This window comes from Bos indicus x Bos taurus, chromosome 28 (assembly GCF_003369695.1).
Source record: "Bos indicus x Bos taurus breed Angus x Brahman F1 hybrid chromosome 28, Bos_hybrid_MaternalHap_v2.0, whole genome shotgun sequence".
In the NCBI taxonomy this organism is placed as follows: domain Eukaryota; kingdom Metazoa; phylum Chordata; class Mammalia; order Artiodactyla; family Bovidae; genus Bos; species Bos indicus x Bos taurus.
The window spans coordinates 40,412,955-40,430,515 of record NC_040103.1 but is presented as its reverse complement, the minus strand read 5'-3'; the positions used below and the strand labels follow the sequence as shown (position 1 = coordinate 40,430,515).

General features: G+C 49.8%; 1 protein-coding gene across 3 annotated transcripts in view; it reads left to right on the top strand.

Annotated features, from left to right (window-relative positions):
- Positions 1–15,871, top strand: part of GRID1 (glutamate ionotropic receptor delta type subunit 1) — a 686,401-nt gene extending 670,530 nt beyond the window's left edge. For 2 of the 3 annotated variants that reach the window (XM_027530481.1, XM_027530480.1), the window contains 2 exons: positions 3,773–4,013; positions 15,140–15,871. In XM_027530481.1, coding sequence (XP_027386282.1) covers positions 3,773–4,013; positions 15,140–15,568 — 670 coding nt within the window. In that variant the 3' untranslated portion in view covers positions 15,569–15,871. Of the gene's footprint in view, positions 1–3,772; positions 4,014–4,273; positions 4,365–15,139 lie in introns of all 3 variants that reach the window. The other variant, XM_027530482.1, reaches the window with a different exon arrangement.
- Positions 15,872–17,561: the final 1,690 nt, after the last annotated feature.

Below are 17,561 nucleotides of genomic sequence, written 5' to 3'. Positions count from 1 at the left end.
CTTTCACTTTTCACTTTCATGCATTGGAGAAGGAAATGGCAACCCACTCCAGTTTTCTTGCCTGGGGAATCCCAGGGGCAGGAGAGCCTGGTGGGGCTGACGTCTATGGGGTCACGCAGAGTCAGACACGACTGAAGTGACTTAACAGCAACAGGGGGAACGACACTGTAGACAGGAGTGTTCTGGACTAAGCAAAGACCCGTAGACCTCATCCACCGGCAATGACTATGCAGATCTAGTTTGCATTGGCCTCTTTACTTCCTCTTTAGATTTTTCCGGGGCAAGTCCATCCCTTGAGCTTAATCTTCTCTGGGTTCTTGGGCGTGATCAAGTTTCCGAGTGCTCGGTCTGGACACCTGGCCAGCCTCCTTGAGGAAGATAGTGTCTTGTCATCCATTTCTCGCTCCCCCGTAGGAACTTTCCTTAGTCTTTGATCAGGTTACCTGGCCCCACCGAGAGGGTGTAGGTGAAGAGCATGGGTGAGCTTGGTGGCCTTTTCCAAGGAGCCAGCCTGCTAACAGGGGCTCTTGTCCCCAGGGATGTCTAAGCCCACCACTCATGTATGTGTGTGGGGTGATATCCTGGCCAGTGAGGGAGCAGAATAAGAGCTCTGCTTTGATCTACTAAAATCCAGACTGTGGCTAAAGCATCCAGATGAAAAGGCCAGGGGTCACTGGGGTTTAGGGGCAGCCCCCTCTTGCCTGGTGAGCACATGCTTTCCAGAATTGGAAGAGCATCCACTTGGAGGGGCCAGAGTTGCTAAAGACCACTCATTTAACATCCTGAAGCTCAGAGAGGTAACGTGTGCCGAGGGCGGCTCAGGCAGCTACTGGCAAAGCTGAGAGGAGAAAGCAGGTCCTCCAAGCCCCAGTTCTGTGCCCTTGTGCTGTCAGATCTCTGAGACTTACTACCTCCTCCTACCTCCTAGATGTCGACCGGGCTCTTCTGACCATGAGCACCCAAGCCTAAACCCCTTCAGGGAAAAGCCGAGGAGGAGCGCCTGCAACTCATTCGTCCAGTGGCTTGTTTGCAAAACTGGGAAAAGGGGTAGAACTAAGTTCAATGAGGCTTGCGGGTTTTCTCTAGAACTTAATCAAATGTGTATCCTCTGCCTCCCTTGCTCCCCGGAGCAGAGAAGGGTGACATATGAGAGAAGGAGGAGGAGTGGTTCATCAATTGCTTGGATTAAGGCACAAAGAAAGGATGGCTTTGCTCCAAGATGTATAAGACAATGGCGTTCTTGAGGTTTACCCTATTTGGTTTTCTGAGAGGGGCTGGTCAGGGAATTCCCCAGGCCATCTACCTGTGATCACCTCTGAAGCAGATGGTAAGGGGACTTGTGGGAGCAGCACAACAGCATCAGCACCACCAAGACAGCTAATGTGCCCCAAGACAGAGCTCACAGAAGTGCAGGGTCCCCACTACAGAGGGCTTACAGTCCCCATGCACTCAAACTGCTCAGAGATCCCTTGAAAGTCTACTGAAGTGAACACTGACACGCCGGAGAGGAGAAAGCTTGGTTCCCAGCTAGATCGTTCAGTGGACATGAACAGCAGTGGCTAGTCCAGTTCCTGTGATATTTCAGCAGGAAGTGATTCGTTACTCCCTGCTTTCATCAGAAGGCCACGTGCTCTGTGACTGTAAGTAAATGTCCCCAGCGGACTGTGCTGGCCCCCTGAAGTATTGTCCTTCCTGGGCTGCAAACCTCCCCCACTTCCCTCACCTGGGGAGATGGGTTTGTACCTGGGGGAAACACTCAGGACTTCAGGTTTCCGACTTACTGCTGCCAGTGATTCTTTAAGAGGCCCCATTATATGATTCAGGCAGAATGGTGAGCCGCCCCTCTGTGGGGCATGCCTGAGAGGAGGAAGATGGCAGGTTCAGAAAACAACGAATACTCCATGCCATTGACAGAAAAAGGGTCCTGTGGAAATAGCAGATCCCGGGCTTCTCTGGAATTTCTGTAGCCTTCCTTCCCTGAGTCCCAAGAACTAAGATATTTTCCTGAATACCAATGTGTGTTGCCTTGCTTTGGTAGAGGACTGGGTCTTTAGGCTACAGCGTGTGTGTGTGTGTGTGTGTGTGTGTGTGAGGCTGGGGTTGAATGCTGTAGCCCTTTTGTGGACCATGGCGTGCAGAGTAGGCATTCAGCAAATGTTTAGCAACTTAATAGCCATTTATAGAGCACCTACTGTGTAGCAGGCTCCACGGCTATTGACTACAGGAAAGCACCTGCAATTATATCTGTCTGGAAAATAGAAGGACTGGCTTCAGGAAGTGGCTATTATCGCTCTGGTTTACTCACAGGCAGGAGTAGAGATTATTATGGTGTGCATTAGTTTAGCCTTGTTCCAGGAGGCATTCTGTGCCCATGGCTTGTTTTATCTTTCCTCTATTGCTTATGTATTTAAATTTTCCTTTGAATCTGCTTGTTTTTTTTTTATTCTTTGTTTTCCTATACATTGCCTTACATTCTTCCTGGAATAATATTGGGCATAAAAATGCATACGATTATAAAGAGCAGGAAGAAGGGAAGCATCAGCAGAGTGAAGCTGCCTGTCTAACATCTCAGTTAGTGAATGGAGGAGCAGGAAACCAGCCCTACAGCCCCTCTCTGGTCAGTCTCACATGCCCTAGGCTGGAACTGACTCTTGGAGAGGAGAGCAGGCTGACTGCATTTAGCAGCCTGGCATTCTGGAAACAGCATGGCCCCCTGGGTCAGTGTGATCCAGCTCTGAGCAGCAGCTTTACCCCTTGCTAATTGCAACTGGGGGCAAGTTATCTAGGTTCTGAGCCTCAGGTCTCCCATCTGTAAACCTAGAAACTGATTTTCAGGCTGTTGTGAGGATTTAAACAATATAAAATGGTCAGTCCCTACTGCGTTCTCAGTGAAAGGCGGCTCATGTCAACATTGGACGGATGGGGCTGCGGGCCACCATGGCACCAGACTTCACTTTTCTATGCCTTCATTTTCCCCTCTGTAATAATGGGGACATGGAAGTAGCCTTCTCAAAGGGCTGGCATGAGAATTAAACAGTTTGTCAAGCACTTAGGAGATTTCCTGGCACATAGGTATGTGAAACTCATGTGAACTGTTGGCTCCTTGATGAGGTCTCGCCACACCCCCCAGTCCAGGCCATCCCATTGCACCCTTTCTTCACACCTCTACTTTAATTTTGTTGTATTGATCACAGCTTCTGTTTCTACACTGACTCATCTAATTATTTCAGTGTCCAAGTAGGTGTGTCTAGACTGTGCTCTCAGCAGCGTTGAATGTTGTACTTGGCACAAACCAGATGCTCCTCAAATCAAATGAGTGAATAAATGAACGGTTTGTTGGATTCTAGTAGGAGAGACTTAGGATGTAGTGAATTGACATTTGAAAGAGAGCCTTTTAGCAGGTCCACAGTCTGAGTGTTTGCATCATCCATTTCTGTAATTTACTGATTTTATCCTCAGAGTTTGCCCCAGGCTCCCACGTGAAGGATCCTTACATGGTTTGCTATTGGACACGGTCCATGGGCAGTGGGACAGGGTGGGAGAGGACATGAGAGCTCTGAGGAGGAGAATGACGAAATCTGCTAAGTGCTTTGAGAACGGTGCTTTGACAACAGAGTGGAGAATGAATCGGAAAGTGAAAAGCCGAGACAGAGAGCCACTCTGATGGTGCAGCGTTGTCTGTGGAGGGGCCGGCATGGTGGGGAAGGGATCAGGGCGCCAAGCTTGTGTGGATGAGGCCAGCGCTGTGGCTCACATGGGGTGTATCTTGCAGGATCCTGGAGCTTCAGGACACTGGAGACCTGGATGTGCTCAAGCAGAAGTGGTGGCCGCACACGGGCCGCTGCGACCTCACCAGCCACGCCAGCGCCCAGGCGGATGGCAAGTCCCTCAAGCTGCACAGCTTCGCTGGAGTCTTCTGCATCTTGGCCATTGGCCTCCTCCTCGCCTGCCTGGTGGCTGCCCTGGAGTTGTGGTGGAACAGCAACCGGTGCCACCAGGAGACCCCCAAAGAGGTCCGTTTCCTGGGCCCTGCTTCTCCTTTCTGCAGCCTAGAGGCAGGAAAGGTCCCCTGGGCAACTTGGCGGGTGGTTCTCTTCCAGATAGTATTTGCCCAAACCACTTGTCTGCTCACAGCAGTGTTTTATACTGGGGAATGGTGACATTGTTTTATTTTGTACTGAAAACCACAGAACAAATGAAGGGGGTGTTTTCATGCTTGAACAGAATGCCAAGGCAGCAGGCATAGCCACTAAAGTCGTGTATCTATCTATAGAGCGGGTACAGCATGAGCAGCGCCAGAGAGCCCTTCCCCACCCTGCCCCGCCCATGTGCCTCCACCCTGACCTGGAGAGACCAGCTGTAGGGTAAGAGAGGAAACTGCATTCCTTCCTGGTTCTCCTTGTTCACCCAGGGCCACGAGCCCTGCTCTCCCAGCATGTTGAAGGGGGATCGGCTCCTGTCCCCTCATCATCCCTTCTTCCTCTCTTCCTCCTTGCAGGGCCCAGCCCTGCCTCTGTCCCTCCAGGGACACCCAGCACAGGGCCCACTGTGGCTTTGTTCTGATTCCAGCTTCTGGGCACATTCCTTCCCTGTGTGTGCCAGCCACAGCTGATTCTTCCCTCCACACTTCCTTCTTTTGGGGTTTTGCTGGTTTTCAAGCTCAATATTTTTGGGGTTTGGGGTGGCAGGGGTGGGGAGGGTGGAGTATAAAGTCCTCATGGAAGTTCTCTTGGAACCGATGCCCCTAAGGGAGGGTGTCAAGGTGAATCATTTGGTAATGGTGCTCTCCTGGTGGAAACTATACCCAGGCATGGTGGCACAAGCCCAGCCACTCCAGTGTAGCACTGTCCTTACCCGATACATACATCTCAGCTACTTCTTGAATCACAGCTTTGCTTACAAATGATGTTGACACAAGCAGGTGTAAATTTCAAACAAGGAGCAATGAAGTAACCAGCATCACATTCAAAGAGGCAGCATCACCATGGACACCCTTCTGCAGCCTAGAAAGGCTGACTGGTCATGGGCCCATACCTCAGTCTGTAACAGAGTCCCTGGCACGGCTGGGAGTGAGGGCAGACCCACCCTTCATAGCAGGCGGTGAGCTCTTTGCTGTCATGCTTAGATTTTCCTGGAAAGAGCTTGCTGTTTGATTCAGCATGTCTGAACTGTTCTGAGGACATCCATCGTTCTCTCACATCACCTGTAAACCTCCATGTGAAGGAATAAAGGCTAGAGTTTGCCACAGACGCAGGGCTCTCCTGTTACTCCTGGGCCATAAGAGAGAAGGAAGGAAATATTTTGAGGAAATATTTGAGGAAGGCCCACTGAAAGGAACAGTTAATGATTCTGTCCTGAGCTTCTTTTGCTACTGGAAATTTTTCAGTGAAGTTTATAGCAAACGTCCCTCTGGTTAGGGGAGGAGGACAGGTTTTCCGGCTGGCTGAGCAATGCGCTGTCACGGAGGCACCGTGCTAGGACGTCACAGGCAGTGTGGAGCCCAGAAGACACAGGCCCACTCCTCCAGAATGTCCCTTGCAAGGCAGGTTCTGTGAGAGGCAATTTTGTCTGCTTCCAGTCATGTCTCTTCTCATCCCCTGGTTCAGTATCTAGTGCCAGGTCCAGCCTGGACAACCCAATTGAATTGTCAGTGTGAGAGAGAGGTGACGGGGGGTCAGGGTGGGGAGGCAGGTGGGGGATTACTTGAGAGACATAGAAGGCAGAGGTGAAAGGAGAGGAAGACCAGAGAAAGCATGAGATGAGCTAGCTGAGAGGAACGGCTCCTTTCTTGTCTGAAAAGTATCCTATCTTCCTGTCTGGCTTCTACACAAGCCCAGGATCTCAGACCCAAGAGGATGCAGTGCTTAGAAAACGTGAAACTTTCTGCCCAGGGATGCTAGCCTGCTCCAGATAGGAAAGAGAGTCGATGCAGACGCAGGTTGAATAAAACACAGCTGCCTTTCCTCCAGCCCATTTGGGTGTTACATGGTAAAAGGAGGGAATGTTCCAGTCTGAGTTTCTGGTTTTCAAATGAAATTTCTGCCTTCCTCTCTCCTTCTTCCTTTAACAAGTATGCCTATAAGGACACAGTCTTTGTCCTTAGGGGGCTTACCTTCGTGTGGGCAGATGTGGCAGAGGTCAGCCAAGTGGTTTCCATTGTCCATTGATCAGGGCCATCCTGGAATGAACTACAGGTTCCATCCAGGGCTCGGGGGCACCCAGCCCAGATGGGACATGGTAGAGTTACAGAGGGTAGTGATGCTGGTTAGTGAAGAGTTCCTGGGGCTTGGGGTTGTTAGAATTGAGTGATGACGGATCAGTACTGATCCTCAAGCTGAAGAGGAGATGTTGCCTTTGGGGTAGGGTGACCAGCGTGGGGTAGACAGAGTCTTCATACCTTCCGGAGCTCTGAGGCATCAGCAAGGAAATTCAAGTAGAGGAGGCTAGAGTGCAAAGCAGAGACTTGCTCTAAAGGACTAGATGCCAGGCCAAAGGTTTTATAGCTCATCACAGGCAACAGGAACCAGGAAAGGGGTTGAGACAACGGATTTTAGAGGCATATATTTAAAACCTTTGACAAATAATGATGGTATTTAATCCAGAACTACTTTGTGTTACTGGTTGCCTGTATTTTATGGAGCAGCATTTGCAATTAGGTGAGAGTGTCTGCTTGAGCCTAGAATGCTTCATTTTGGGCCATTGGCCATATTTCTTAAAAGCCAGAAACCTGTCTTTGGGTGGAGTCCTGGTCGTATTTAACAGCTTATGCCGCGACGTCTTCAGAGTTTAGACACCTACTTGGAGAAGAGTAGTAATGTACGTTCAGCCTCTTAATATTCATGTGGATTTGAGGTCATATTTTTTTCCAAGGAATCAGACGATTATGTAGTTATCCAGCGCAGGTGAGTGCACCCCGCTCCGCAGATGCAGTAAAGAGCCACCCTGTAGATTTATGGGGGGGGGTGGAGCTGGTGCTCTGAGAATAAAATATTCATGAAATAAAGATGAGAACTGCACAAATGAGAGATGATATGAGAAGTGGGGGAATGAATCGTCTGTCACTGGGCTGGGAGCTTGGAATTCTTGTTGCTTCCGGCCGCGTCTGCTCTCCCCCAGGCCCTGCTTCCACTGCAGACAGGGGCTGACAGAGGCAGGGCAGGGGCCAGGCAGTAGGAGTGGAGCAGCAGCCAGGCTCCTCTATCCTGGCCAGCGGGCTGGCTTTTATCTGCAAACTCCCACAGTGTGCTCCTGCTCTCCGGGGGAGATTCGTTGCTGGGGACATTCGCCTCAAATGAACACCTTTCCCCACCTCCATCCTCGAATGCTTCTTCAACTGCATGTAGAGACTTCCTCTCCTGTATCTTTGCCCTCTTCCTTTATGCCAGCCTCACAGTGTTGCTCTGAGGCTCAATGAGGGACGATGTATAAATTTCCTTAATCAGCATCTGACCCTTGGGAATGTGCTTTGTGGATGGTGCCCAAACGGTTGCTCCCTCTCAAGGACCCTGTAATAGGCAGAAAGGGCTGTGAGGAAGAGGAGTCACATCTTAGGGTACCTTCTCTATGCCAGGAAAAGTACATGTTATCTTTTTCTTTTTATTGGATTAAAACATGAAATACTTAGTTCAGAGTTTCTGTGGGTCAGGAGCCCAAGTGGAGTTTAGCTGGGTCTTCTGTCTCAAGGTCTCTCGCTTGATGTAATCAAGTTGTTGAGCAGGGCTGGGGTCTCCTCGGAAGGCTCTACTGGGGCCAGATCCACTTCCAAGCTCACTCACATGGTTGTGGACAGGATTCAGCTCCTTGTGGGCCATTGGTCTGAAGGCTGCCATCTCTGTTGTTGCCATCTCTGTTGGCAAGGCAAGAAGCCTTGCCAAACCAGACTTGGGATCCGCCTCTGTGGCACTATTAGAAGTATAGACCCCCAGGTCCCACTCCATGGATTCAAAGCTGAACCTGGGTCTTTTTTTTTTCCCCCAAGGCCCCCACATGAGTCTCAGGTTCCCATGTTATCTTCTTCACTCTTTTGATTCTCTTCCACAACATTTAAGGAGGGCGTCCATGTCCCTGGAGAAACAGGACTCAGAAGTAGTAGGGGCAGAACTGGAATAGGGATTGTGTGTCCGCCTCTGGGCCTGGCAGCAGGAGTGTGCAGGAGCAGGGGTTCCTACCTGGCTTTTCCGGATGGCTTGGGGATGAAGGGTGTAACTGAGGACTCTTCCTAAGCCAGAATCCTGGCTCCTAGCTAGGTATTTACATCCTCTGAACCCCAGAGGGATTAGGTTTAGCCCCAGTCCAGAAGGGTTCAGAGCTTCTGACTGTTGAGCCTGGCCCAATGACTACACCGCTACTATCGGATCTCTTGGCACGAGGGTGAGAAAGTGAGCGTGTGCGCCTTTTAGTAAGAGGTCACTGAACACTTAGCATACACCAGGATGTATATCAGAACCAACTCACACATCACTCGCCTCTGTAAAACCTCCCCTTGCCCGTCACCATGGGCCTCCTTACCTCTCTGTGTATACACTCATGTTGGGTGTGACTCGAAATCACAACTGATGGTTTACCTGCCTGTCTCTGCTTTAAGTCTGTTGGCACTATCCACCTCTGTATTCCCATCACTTTGCTCAGTCTCTGGAACAGCGAGACCTCTCATTAAGGGTCATGAATATAAAATATCGAGCACTTTCTATGTGCCAGGGGCCGAGATGGATGCTTCACGAGGAACATTAGCTCCTCTGGTAGTAGGAGCTCCAAAGTGTTTACTGAACGAGTGAACCAGTCTGGGATCCCATAAAGAAAACGTTATTAATGTTAAACTGCTGTAGAGTAATTGCACCTGGATCAATGGCTTTCCGTTCTGGCTGCACATCAGAGGTGATCCATCCTGGAGCTTTTTAGAAATACAGATACCTGGGCTCCATTCTCCAAAGGGTTGTATCAGGCAGTTGAGGACAACTGTAATTTCTAGAAGCTGCCCATGTGCTTCTGATAGCCTGCCAAGGAGGAAAACTACTGCTTTACACTGTCATGCCAAGGGGAAGTTGAGTGGAAAACAACTCAAGGTTTGAAACCAGGCACACGTGGCTGTCATCCTGGTGCTCCATTTATCACAGAATTGTGTATCCTCGGTAAGTCCCTTCACGCCATGTGTACCTGCTGCTACTACATATGATGGGAGGTGTCTATTGACTCCCTCCTTTCACGGTCCTCCTCTACAAAATCTGCAATTAAGCTCACCAGAATTCTTTCCTACAACATTCTGAAACAGGGGTCCCCAACCTCTGGGATCTGATGCCTGATTTCTGAGGTGGAGCTAAGGTAATAATAATAGAAATAAAGTACACAGTACATGTAACGAGCTTGAATCGTCCTGAAACGCTTCCCCGCAGATCCATGGAAAAATTGTCTTTCATGAAACCAGGCCCTGGTGCCAAAAAAGTTAGGGACTGCCCATCGTACCCTGCGGCCACTTCACTGACTCAAAGTCCAGCTTCTTTGCTTTTACCCAATCATTACTCTCAAACTTCCAGCCAGTCCTTTAGGCTTGAGCAATTCTTTGGAGCAATACTTAAGAAGATCACAATGATGTGTGTCTCCCAGTCCGTTGAGTCTTATTTACCACCTGGTTGGTCTGCGGTAACAGGAGATCACCTCCTACAACCATCCTTGTCACGTGGGAAGTCCCTAATCCCATTTTGTTCCTGCCTAACTTAAAGTAGGAGCTGTTGGACTCCAAATAAAGTCGGTTCTAATGAGTCCCACGTGTAACCTGCTGTTACATAGATGATAGTTTAGTTAATTACCGTTTTCCAGTACAATGTTTTATTTCCACATTGGTGAACAGCGGCTCAATTACAGAACTTTCTGTCTCTTCAAGACAATGCCTGCGAGAGGGTCTCCAGTAACCTCTGCTGGTGCATGAGCTATCATATTTAATTCCAACACAGAGCTGGAATTCAGCAGGATTCATGAATAAATGCCATCAGTGAATTTTATGTCCTATTCAGGGCTGTTTGACTAGGTCAGTTACCTACAGTAAATTAATGAATGCAGCAGCAAGCTTCTGAGTCTCTTTCCACAGCTGTCATTACCTGGTTGAACACCGAAACCTTGAGATAATGAGGATGTAAACTGATGTAGTGCACATAAAAAAGTCCATTATTTGAATTTGCATAACATAATAGAATGCCCCATTTTGTGTAAAATATAGATAATTATTCAAATCACTCCTGCCTCTTTCCTTGAGCAGGCAGATTATGTCTGCCTCCTGTTTCCTTGGCCAGGAGGGCACCAGAAATGACTTCATGTGGGCTCAATCTGGTCCAAGAAGACAGTGTTTTCAGAGTTTCCAGAGAAGGTGGTTTTCTCCCGTTGTCTGCACTTCCCCTCTGGCCTCCTAACCAGATGCCTGATGGAACATATGGGGAGACTCAGAAATGGGCCACATGTGTTTTCCAGGGAGGTATTTGCCTTGTGTGTGTTAGTCTCTCAGTCGTGTCTGACTCTTTGGTAGACTGTAGCCCACCAGACTCCTCTGTCCATGGGATTCTCCTGACAAGGATACTGGAGTGGGTTGCCAGTTCCTTCTCCAGGATATCTTCCCTACCCAGGGCTCGAATCCGGGTCTCCCACATTGCAGGTAGATTCTTTACTGTCTCAGTCACCAGGGAAGCCTACTCATTTTCCTGTCCAGTTAAACATCCAATGTAGGGAGCTCAAGATGGCACCCTCTTCTTCCAGGTGTGACTTTGTGTTGGGTCTGCCAATAGTAATGGGCTTCCTAGGGGGTGCACCGGTAGAGAATCTTCCTGCCAATGTAGGAGATGCAGGAGACTCAGGTTCCATCCCTGGGTCAGAAAGATCCCCTGGAGTAGGAAATGGCAACCCACTCCAGTATTCTGGCTTGGGGAATCCCAAGGAGGGAGGAGCCTGGTGGGCTATAGTCCATGGGGTTGCAAAGAGTCGGTCATGACTGAGTGACTGAGCAGGCACTACCCACAGTAATAGACTTTGAATAGAATGAAGTCCCACCTGTGTGGAGGGAATGGATTTCTTGACTGCCATTTGGAGTAGGAAGGTCGGCATGGAAAGTCTGTTCAATCGGAGTGGACATTCTCTCTGTGTCTTGATGTGGAGGGGTTATAGGCTAATGAATAGCCTCAGTGGAAACGAGACCCACCGCAGGCTTTGCAGCCTCCTTGAAACGGCTTCATTTGTCCTTAATTGGAGGCAGGAAAAAATATGGATTTAAAAATACTACTTATTGAAGTGCTTTATTTCCAAAATCCTGACTCTAGGGTAATTGGATGTTCTCCACATCCACTCTGCAGTCTAGATCAGGAGCCCCAACCTCCAGGGTCTAACGCCTGATGATCTGAGGTGGAGCCGATGTAATAATAATAGAAATAATGTGTACAATAAATACAGTGCACTCGAATCATCCCAAAATCATCCCCCATGCCCTGGTCCAGGGAAAAATCGTCTTCCACAAAACCAGTCCCTGGCGCTAAACAGGTTGGGGACTGCTGGTCTAGATGCTTTGCTGTTACCTGGCCGACCCCTCAGCACTGTGATTATTATGCTAGACTCGTGCCTGTGCCCTGCGTCTTTTATGACACTACCCACCAAACCTCCTCTCCCTTGTCCTTCACTGCTAAAGGACTTCATCTTAGAGACCTCGTTTGTTCACAAATGTTTCTTTGGAAGATGTTGGTTGGTTTGTCTTCCCCCAAAGCTCTCCTTTTCTCTGCTTCCCTGGCAATAGGTAAGAGGGCTCCCCTGTTCTCAACTCTCTGTCTCCCTCTGGCTTTCTTTGGCAGGAAGTTATCCCTTCTCTACCTATAGACCCCAACAATGTGAGGAGCATCTCCTGAATACTTGTCTTGTCTGAGTGTTCCATTGACTATGAAAAGAAGGGCCAAGATCTCTTCTCTAAGAGAGAAGGGGGGCTTCCCTTGTAGCTCAGTCACTAAAGAATCTACCTGCAACGCAGGATCCCTGGGTTCGATTCCTGGGTTGGGAAGATTCCCTGAAGTAGGAAATGGCAACCCATTCCAGTATTCTTGCCTGGAGAATCCCATGGACAGAGGAGCCTGATGGCTACAGTCCACAGGTTTGCAAGAGTCAGACACAACTTAGTGACTAAACCACCACCAGCTCTTCTCTAAGGCCAGATTCCAGACTGAATACAGCTGGGACCACGACATTTACTTCCTACTCCAAATTAGTCTACTTTTAAACTACTTATTTCCATCCTCAAAAGGATTCTTAAAGCCCTGAAAAGAACATAGAAAGGAAGTAAAGGCAAGATTATACAACTAACTAGTTCTTCCAGTGATCCCAGGACCACTTATTTGGTCTTCAATTTCCTTCATCAGCTAAAGGCTCTGCCAGCCAAGGCACTCAGCTTGTTTATTCTTCTAGCTTTGCTGGCTGCAGGGAGAAGGGAAGTTTGTATTATTAAACTTCAGAAATGACCGAAATTCTCCTTCACTTTCTCCAGCTTCCAGGCTTTCTGGTACTTATCTTGTGTCCTTCATTTATTTTGAAGTGCAAATAGCCTGTAGATACAAATATTTACCAGCACAGCTGTGCACTGGCTGACACACGAAAACGCTGACCAGGAGCTCATCAGGAGCTCAGAGCAGCCGTGAGAAGCCTGGAGAAGCCTGCCTGGCAACGCGCAAAAGTCCAGGCTTGTCTGGAGAGCTGGGAGGCAAGATCCAGAAGGGGGATCATGCAGTGCAAAGTTTCTTGAACTGTCGCCGTCATGGACCATCAAACATCTTCTTTGTCTCTTTATCTCTTTGTTCAGAACTCAGATGCAGTTCTCTTGTCCTTACCTGGGTCATGGTCCTGCCTTTTGGCTACAGGTAGACAGGGAACAGCCACACTGTTATCCAGTGGGGGAAAAGCAGTTCCCGAAAGTGAAACAAAACAAAATAAAGTAAGGTCTTCTTGGGAAGGGAGAATTGATGCTTGATGGCTGTCAAACAGCCAGTGTCTAACATAAGAGTTTGTTGTTGTTCAGTCGCCAGGTCGTGTCCGACTCTTTGCAACTCCACAGACTGCAGCATGCCAGGCTTCCTGTCCTTCACTGTCTCCCAGAGTTTGCTCAAATACTCAAAAATGGAAACGAAGCATATAAACAACACAGGGAAAAGACCAAGAGAGCACAGAGCTTGGTTAACCATGCTTTAACTTAATTAAGAAGAGAACTTGGATTTGGTTTGTTAACATTTTACAGACTGTTGAAGGAGTCCGTGAAAGACGTTGTATGTACCGTATTTAGTCTAAGTAAAGCCCTAGTGCCCTTCCCCCAGTTCCACCCATTTGCCACCCAGACGTGTCCCATACTTGGAGCTGGTCTGCCAGCATCAGCAAGCTGAGCTCTGCTGTGTGGGGCTTCAGTTCGCTGGAATCCTGGCTCTGCTGATGGGACCATGTCAGTGATTTCTGATGTAAATTCTATCTACAGTCCGATCTCCTCACCATAGTACCTTCACCCTCACACCAGTTGGCTTTCTTTATCCTCTTTTTCATGGCCTGGAATGAGCTCCTCATTGTTGTTCGAGTGTTTTCAGATTTATTGTTCTGGGGAAGATAGTAGATCTCCCACCAGAAGCCAAGCCCTATGTGCTGGTCATGACCTCAACAAGGTGGTAGAGAGAGCAGTGACCCTGCCTCCTCCAGGCCAGGGGGCATTGGGAGCACAGAGTGGACGCCAAAGGCAGCTTCCTTGCCTGAGGAAACCTGGGATGAGACTTCATGGGGGTTAGACTTCCCCTCTGAGAGGGGAGCTCATGCCAGTTATTCAGGCTTGCCGCTTCCTGGGGAACCAGCCTTAGAGGAGCCCCGAGACTCACTGAACTGGCCCTTGGGTTTGTGTGGCTCCTTCTTTCTTCATTTGAAATCATATTCAGGGCGTTTACCTCTCATGGTTATTCCTAACGAGCCTAAGGGTCAGCAGGGGACAGGTTCCTCTCTCTGCTGTATGAAGACTGGCATTAGACAGCCTGTGATGTCCTGTTTTGGAGCAAAGCTTCAACATGGTACTTCTCTTGGAGTTTGACACCAGGGATGCATAGGTGGAGGGACTAATCTTGCCTGACACATAGGCCCTAATGCTGCCTGAAAATGGGACTGCAGCTTCTAATACCTCATTGAGGGGTTGGTATGGCTCTTCCACGGACATCTGGTTTTGTACCCCAAGTCACTGGGGAGAAACTGAGGAAGTAGATATATAGTCTTTGTCTTTAAGGAACTATCAAGTAGTTTGGCCTCTTTGACTTATTCTGACATTGAAGACAAAATACCAGTGATATTTGTTCTGTTTCTTAAGCCAATAAATAATTGAACAAACAAAATATTTTCCTTGATACCATCCGCCTTATGGCAAAAGAGGTATGCAATTCACTACATGGAGAATCAGCTGTGAGGGTCACCCATCTCGGCAGCCTCAAACCTTCACGATATCAGGAATGACAGCTGATCCCGGGGAATTCCCTTTCCTCACCGTCCCATGCCCCATCCTCATCCAGGCCCCCAGCCACATGAGCTTCCAGACAGGGACAGGCCCCCTCCCCAGCATCTCTGAAGATTTCGTGTACTCCAGGCTTCCCATGCTGCCTCTGCTGCTCACTGGGCTTATGGCTCAGGGAGGCCATTGACCTTCCTGAACCCAAGCCTCCTTTTGTGTTCAGTGGGGATGATCACACCAGATCTTTTGAGCATTGTAAACACTAAATTGCAAATCCATGGGGCATATCAGGGGCTCAAGGACCACACCTTTTTATTTCCATGGGACTCCTTTCTTCCATTGCTTCTGTCAGTTGTTCAAAGCATCTTCTCCCAAGGGTTGCCTCTGGGTGTGATTGGTCCTGAGCAGAATGCATTTGGGGGGGCAAATGCTGCAAAGCCCTCATTGCTGGGTCCTTGCTACCTGGGAGCAGTGTCCTAGGCTATCGGTATTCCAGGTAAGGAGGGCTGGCCATGCGGTTGGGGGAAGGTGGGAGGAATGGGGCCCCGCTTTACCCTACTGCCCAGCAAGCTGTGGTCTCCAGCCTCCCAAAGTTTGTAGAAAACCAGCTGGGGCTCCCGTTAGGGCTTGGCCTGACCCTCCTCCTGTGCTCTGCCTTAGGACAAAGAAGTGAATCTGGAGCAGGTCCATCGGCGCATGAATAGTCTAATGGATGAAGACATTGCTCACAAGCAGATTTCCCCAGCGTCCATTGAGCTCTCGGCCCTGGAGATGGGGGGCCTGGCTCCCAGCCAGGCCTTGGAGCCCACGCGAGAGTACCAGAACACGCAGCTCTCGGTCAGCACCTTCCTGCCGGAGCAAAGCAGCCACGGCACCAGCCGGACACTCTCATCAGGGCCCAGCAGCAACCTGCCTCTGCCACTGAGCAGCTCGGCCACCATGCCCTCCATGCAGTGCAAACACAGGTCGCCCAACGGGGGGCTGTTCCGCCAGAGCCCCGTGAAGACCCCCATCCCCATGTCCTTCCAGCCCGTGCCTGGAGGCGTCCTTCCGGAGGCCTTGGACACCTCCCACGGCACCTCCATTTGACCGCGCCGCCTGCCCTCCTGCCCGCCCATCCACCCACCCGACCAGCAGAGCTTTTTAATACCAGAAAACTACAACACAAACCACACACACACGCGCGCGTGCGCGCGCACACACACACACAGAGACTCTTTCATTTTTCTTGTATATACGTGTAAATAATGACAGAATGGAGTGGGGTAAAAGTGTATTTTGAATATTCCCAATTTTCGAAGTCAGTAAAAAAAAAAACAAAACCTGTATGAATGACTTTGTAAATTTTGTTCTATATGAATAAAATGGCAAATTACTTGTGATCATTCTGAAGTGCCAAAGAAGCCCCCTGTTCCTGGGCCTTTCCGAGGGCGAGGGCAGGAGGGGTGATCAGAAAAGGACGCCCCCTGCTGGTGGAGAGGGGAAGGTGCCCAGCCAGTCCCTTTAGAGGAGCCCGGGGCGCTGCCTCCTTCCCTGTCTCGTGGCTCCTGCGTGTTCCTCTGCCCCTGGCCTTTTTCCATTTACTCCTCTCACGTAGATAAAGGGTGAGCCTCGAGCCAGCGTTGGCCTGACCCCTGGGTCCCTGTGCTGTAGGGGGATCCACTGTGCCAGTCAGCCTGGGACTGAGGAGGCTCCCGGGACCGGAGCTGTCCTCTTGGTCACCCCACTTCACATCGCGGTGTGCCGTGGGCCCAAGAGAAGCACCCAGGCCGATGCAGCCGACTCTGAGGACTTGGAGGCCGACGTGTTCTAGGGTTATCCTGTTGGCCTTGTGTGTGTGTGCGTGTGTGTGTGTTTGACTTTCTTTTCTTAATAAGAAGCATCCACAAGGAATCTGGGAGGAAGAGGGTGGGTCCCACCATTGCCTCAGGGAGGCTGAGCAGAGGTGGGCTTGGCTTCGTCCATGGGGATCGGAAGATGTGAGGTCTGGTGTGTGGACCAGGTGAGGCGGAGGGTGCGAGAAGCCAGGTAGGGGGAGAATATTCACTTGGGTGTGGGCCTGTGTTTTCAGGTAAAAGCATCCTGTTGGAGGAGTGGAGAGAGGTACTGAGGTGGGCAGACTCGTGCTCAGGGGATGCGAGTGCCCACCATAGATCAAAAGGACCATGTCCGTGCAGGTAAGAGGAAGCCTTGGCTCTTACAGAAAGAACAGTGTGACTTTTGTGATGCGGGATAAGTAACTCCCAGCCTCCAGAGAAGAAGCTCCAAAGTGAAAGGATGTCTCTGGGTCTTAAACCCCGCAGACAGTCTGCCAGACAGGGCTGAAACCCAGCATGAGACTTCACGTCCTGCTTTGGCACCTGCTCCAAACCGGAAGCTCTCAGGTTGTCATCCAGCCCACGGCAGGGGCTGTCCTGGCTGAGGGCATCGTCTAGTCTCTGAGCTCTCCGGCTCTATCCCCGAGCTGAAAAACCTGTTAGAAAACTCTGTTTCTTCAGGCTCCAACGACCTGCTTCCCTCCATTGCCCTGTCTGGGACAATGAAACTATAGAATCAGGGAGAAGAAATGACTCTAGAAGCAGTCATTCAAGTGCGCTAAGCTGTATGTAACTATATGTAACTTTAGATCTTTTTCTTCTGAAGACAAAGGTGATTCTGCTTTCCTAACCTGCCATGGTGCTGAACACACCCCACATCTGGCACCAAGAAGGGCGGGGCTCCCTCCCCCAGCAGTAATGGGGGCGGGGCTGAGAGCTGGGGTCTGTGGTCCTGGAGAAATACAAAGTCCTATTGATTGCCTCTCCTATAGCCCTGTGGAGTTACTCCAGAGATGTATTTATGAAGCTGATAAGTAGCCTGGGATTGATTTCTTTCCCAAAGTCCCGTGTGACATGATTGAGCAGTAAGGAACGGCTGCATCAGAGTCAGCTAAAAGCACCCTGGGAGGGGAGTGTTTATAATTATGTTATTTATCTCTGGATGCTGCGAATGGCCTGATACTCGTGCTACCAAGACAATCCATTGACATTCCTCTAATCAGAGCGCGTAGAGTTTGCAGCCGGGTGCATGCAAGCGGGGAAGC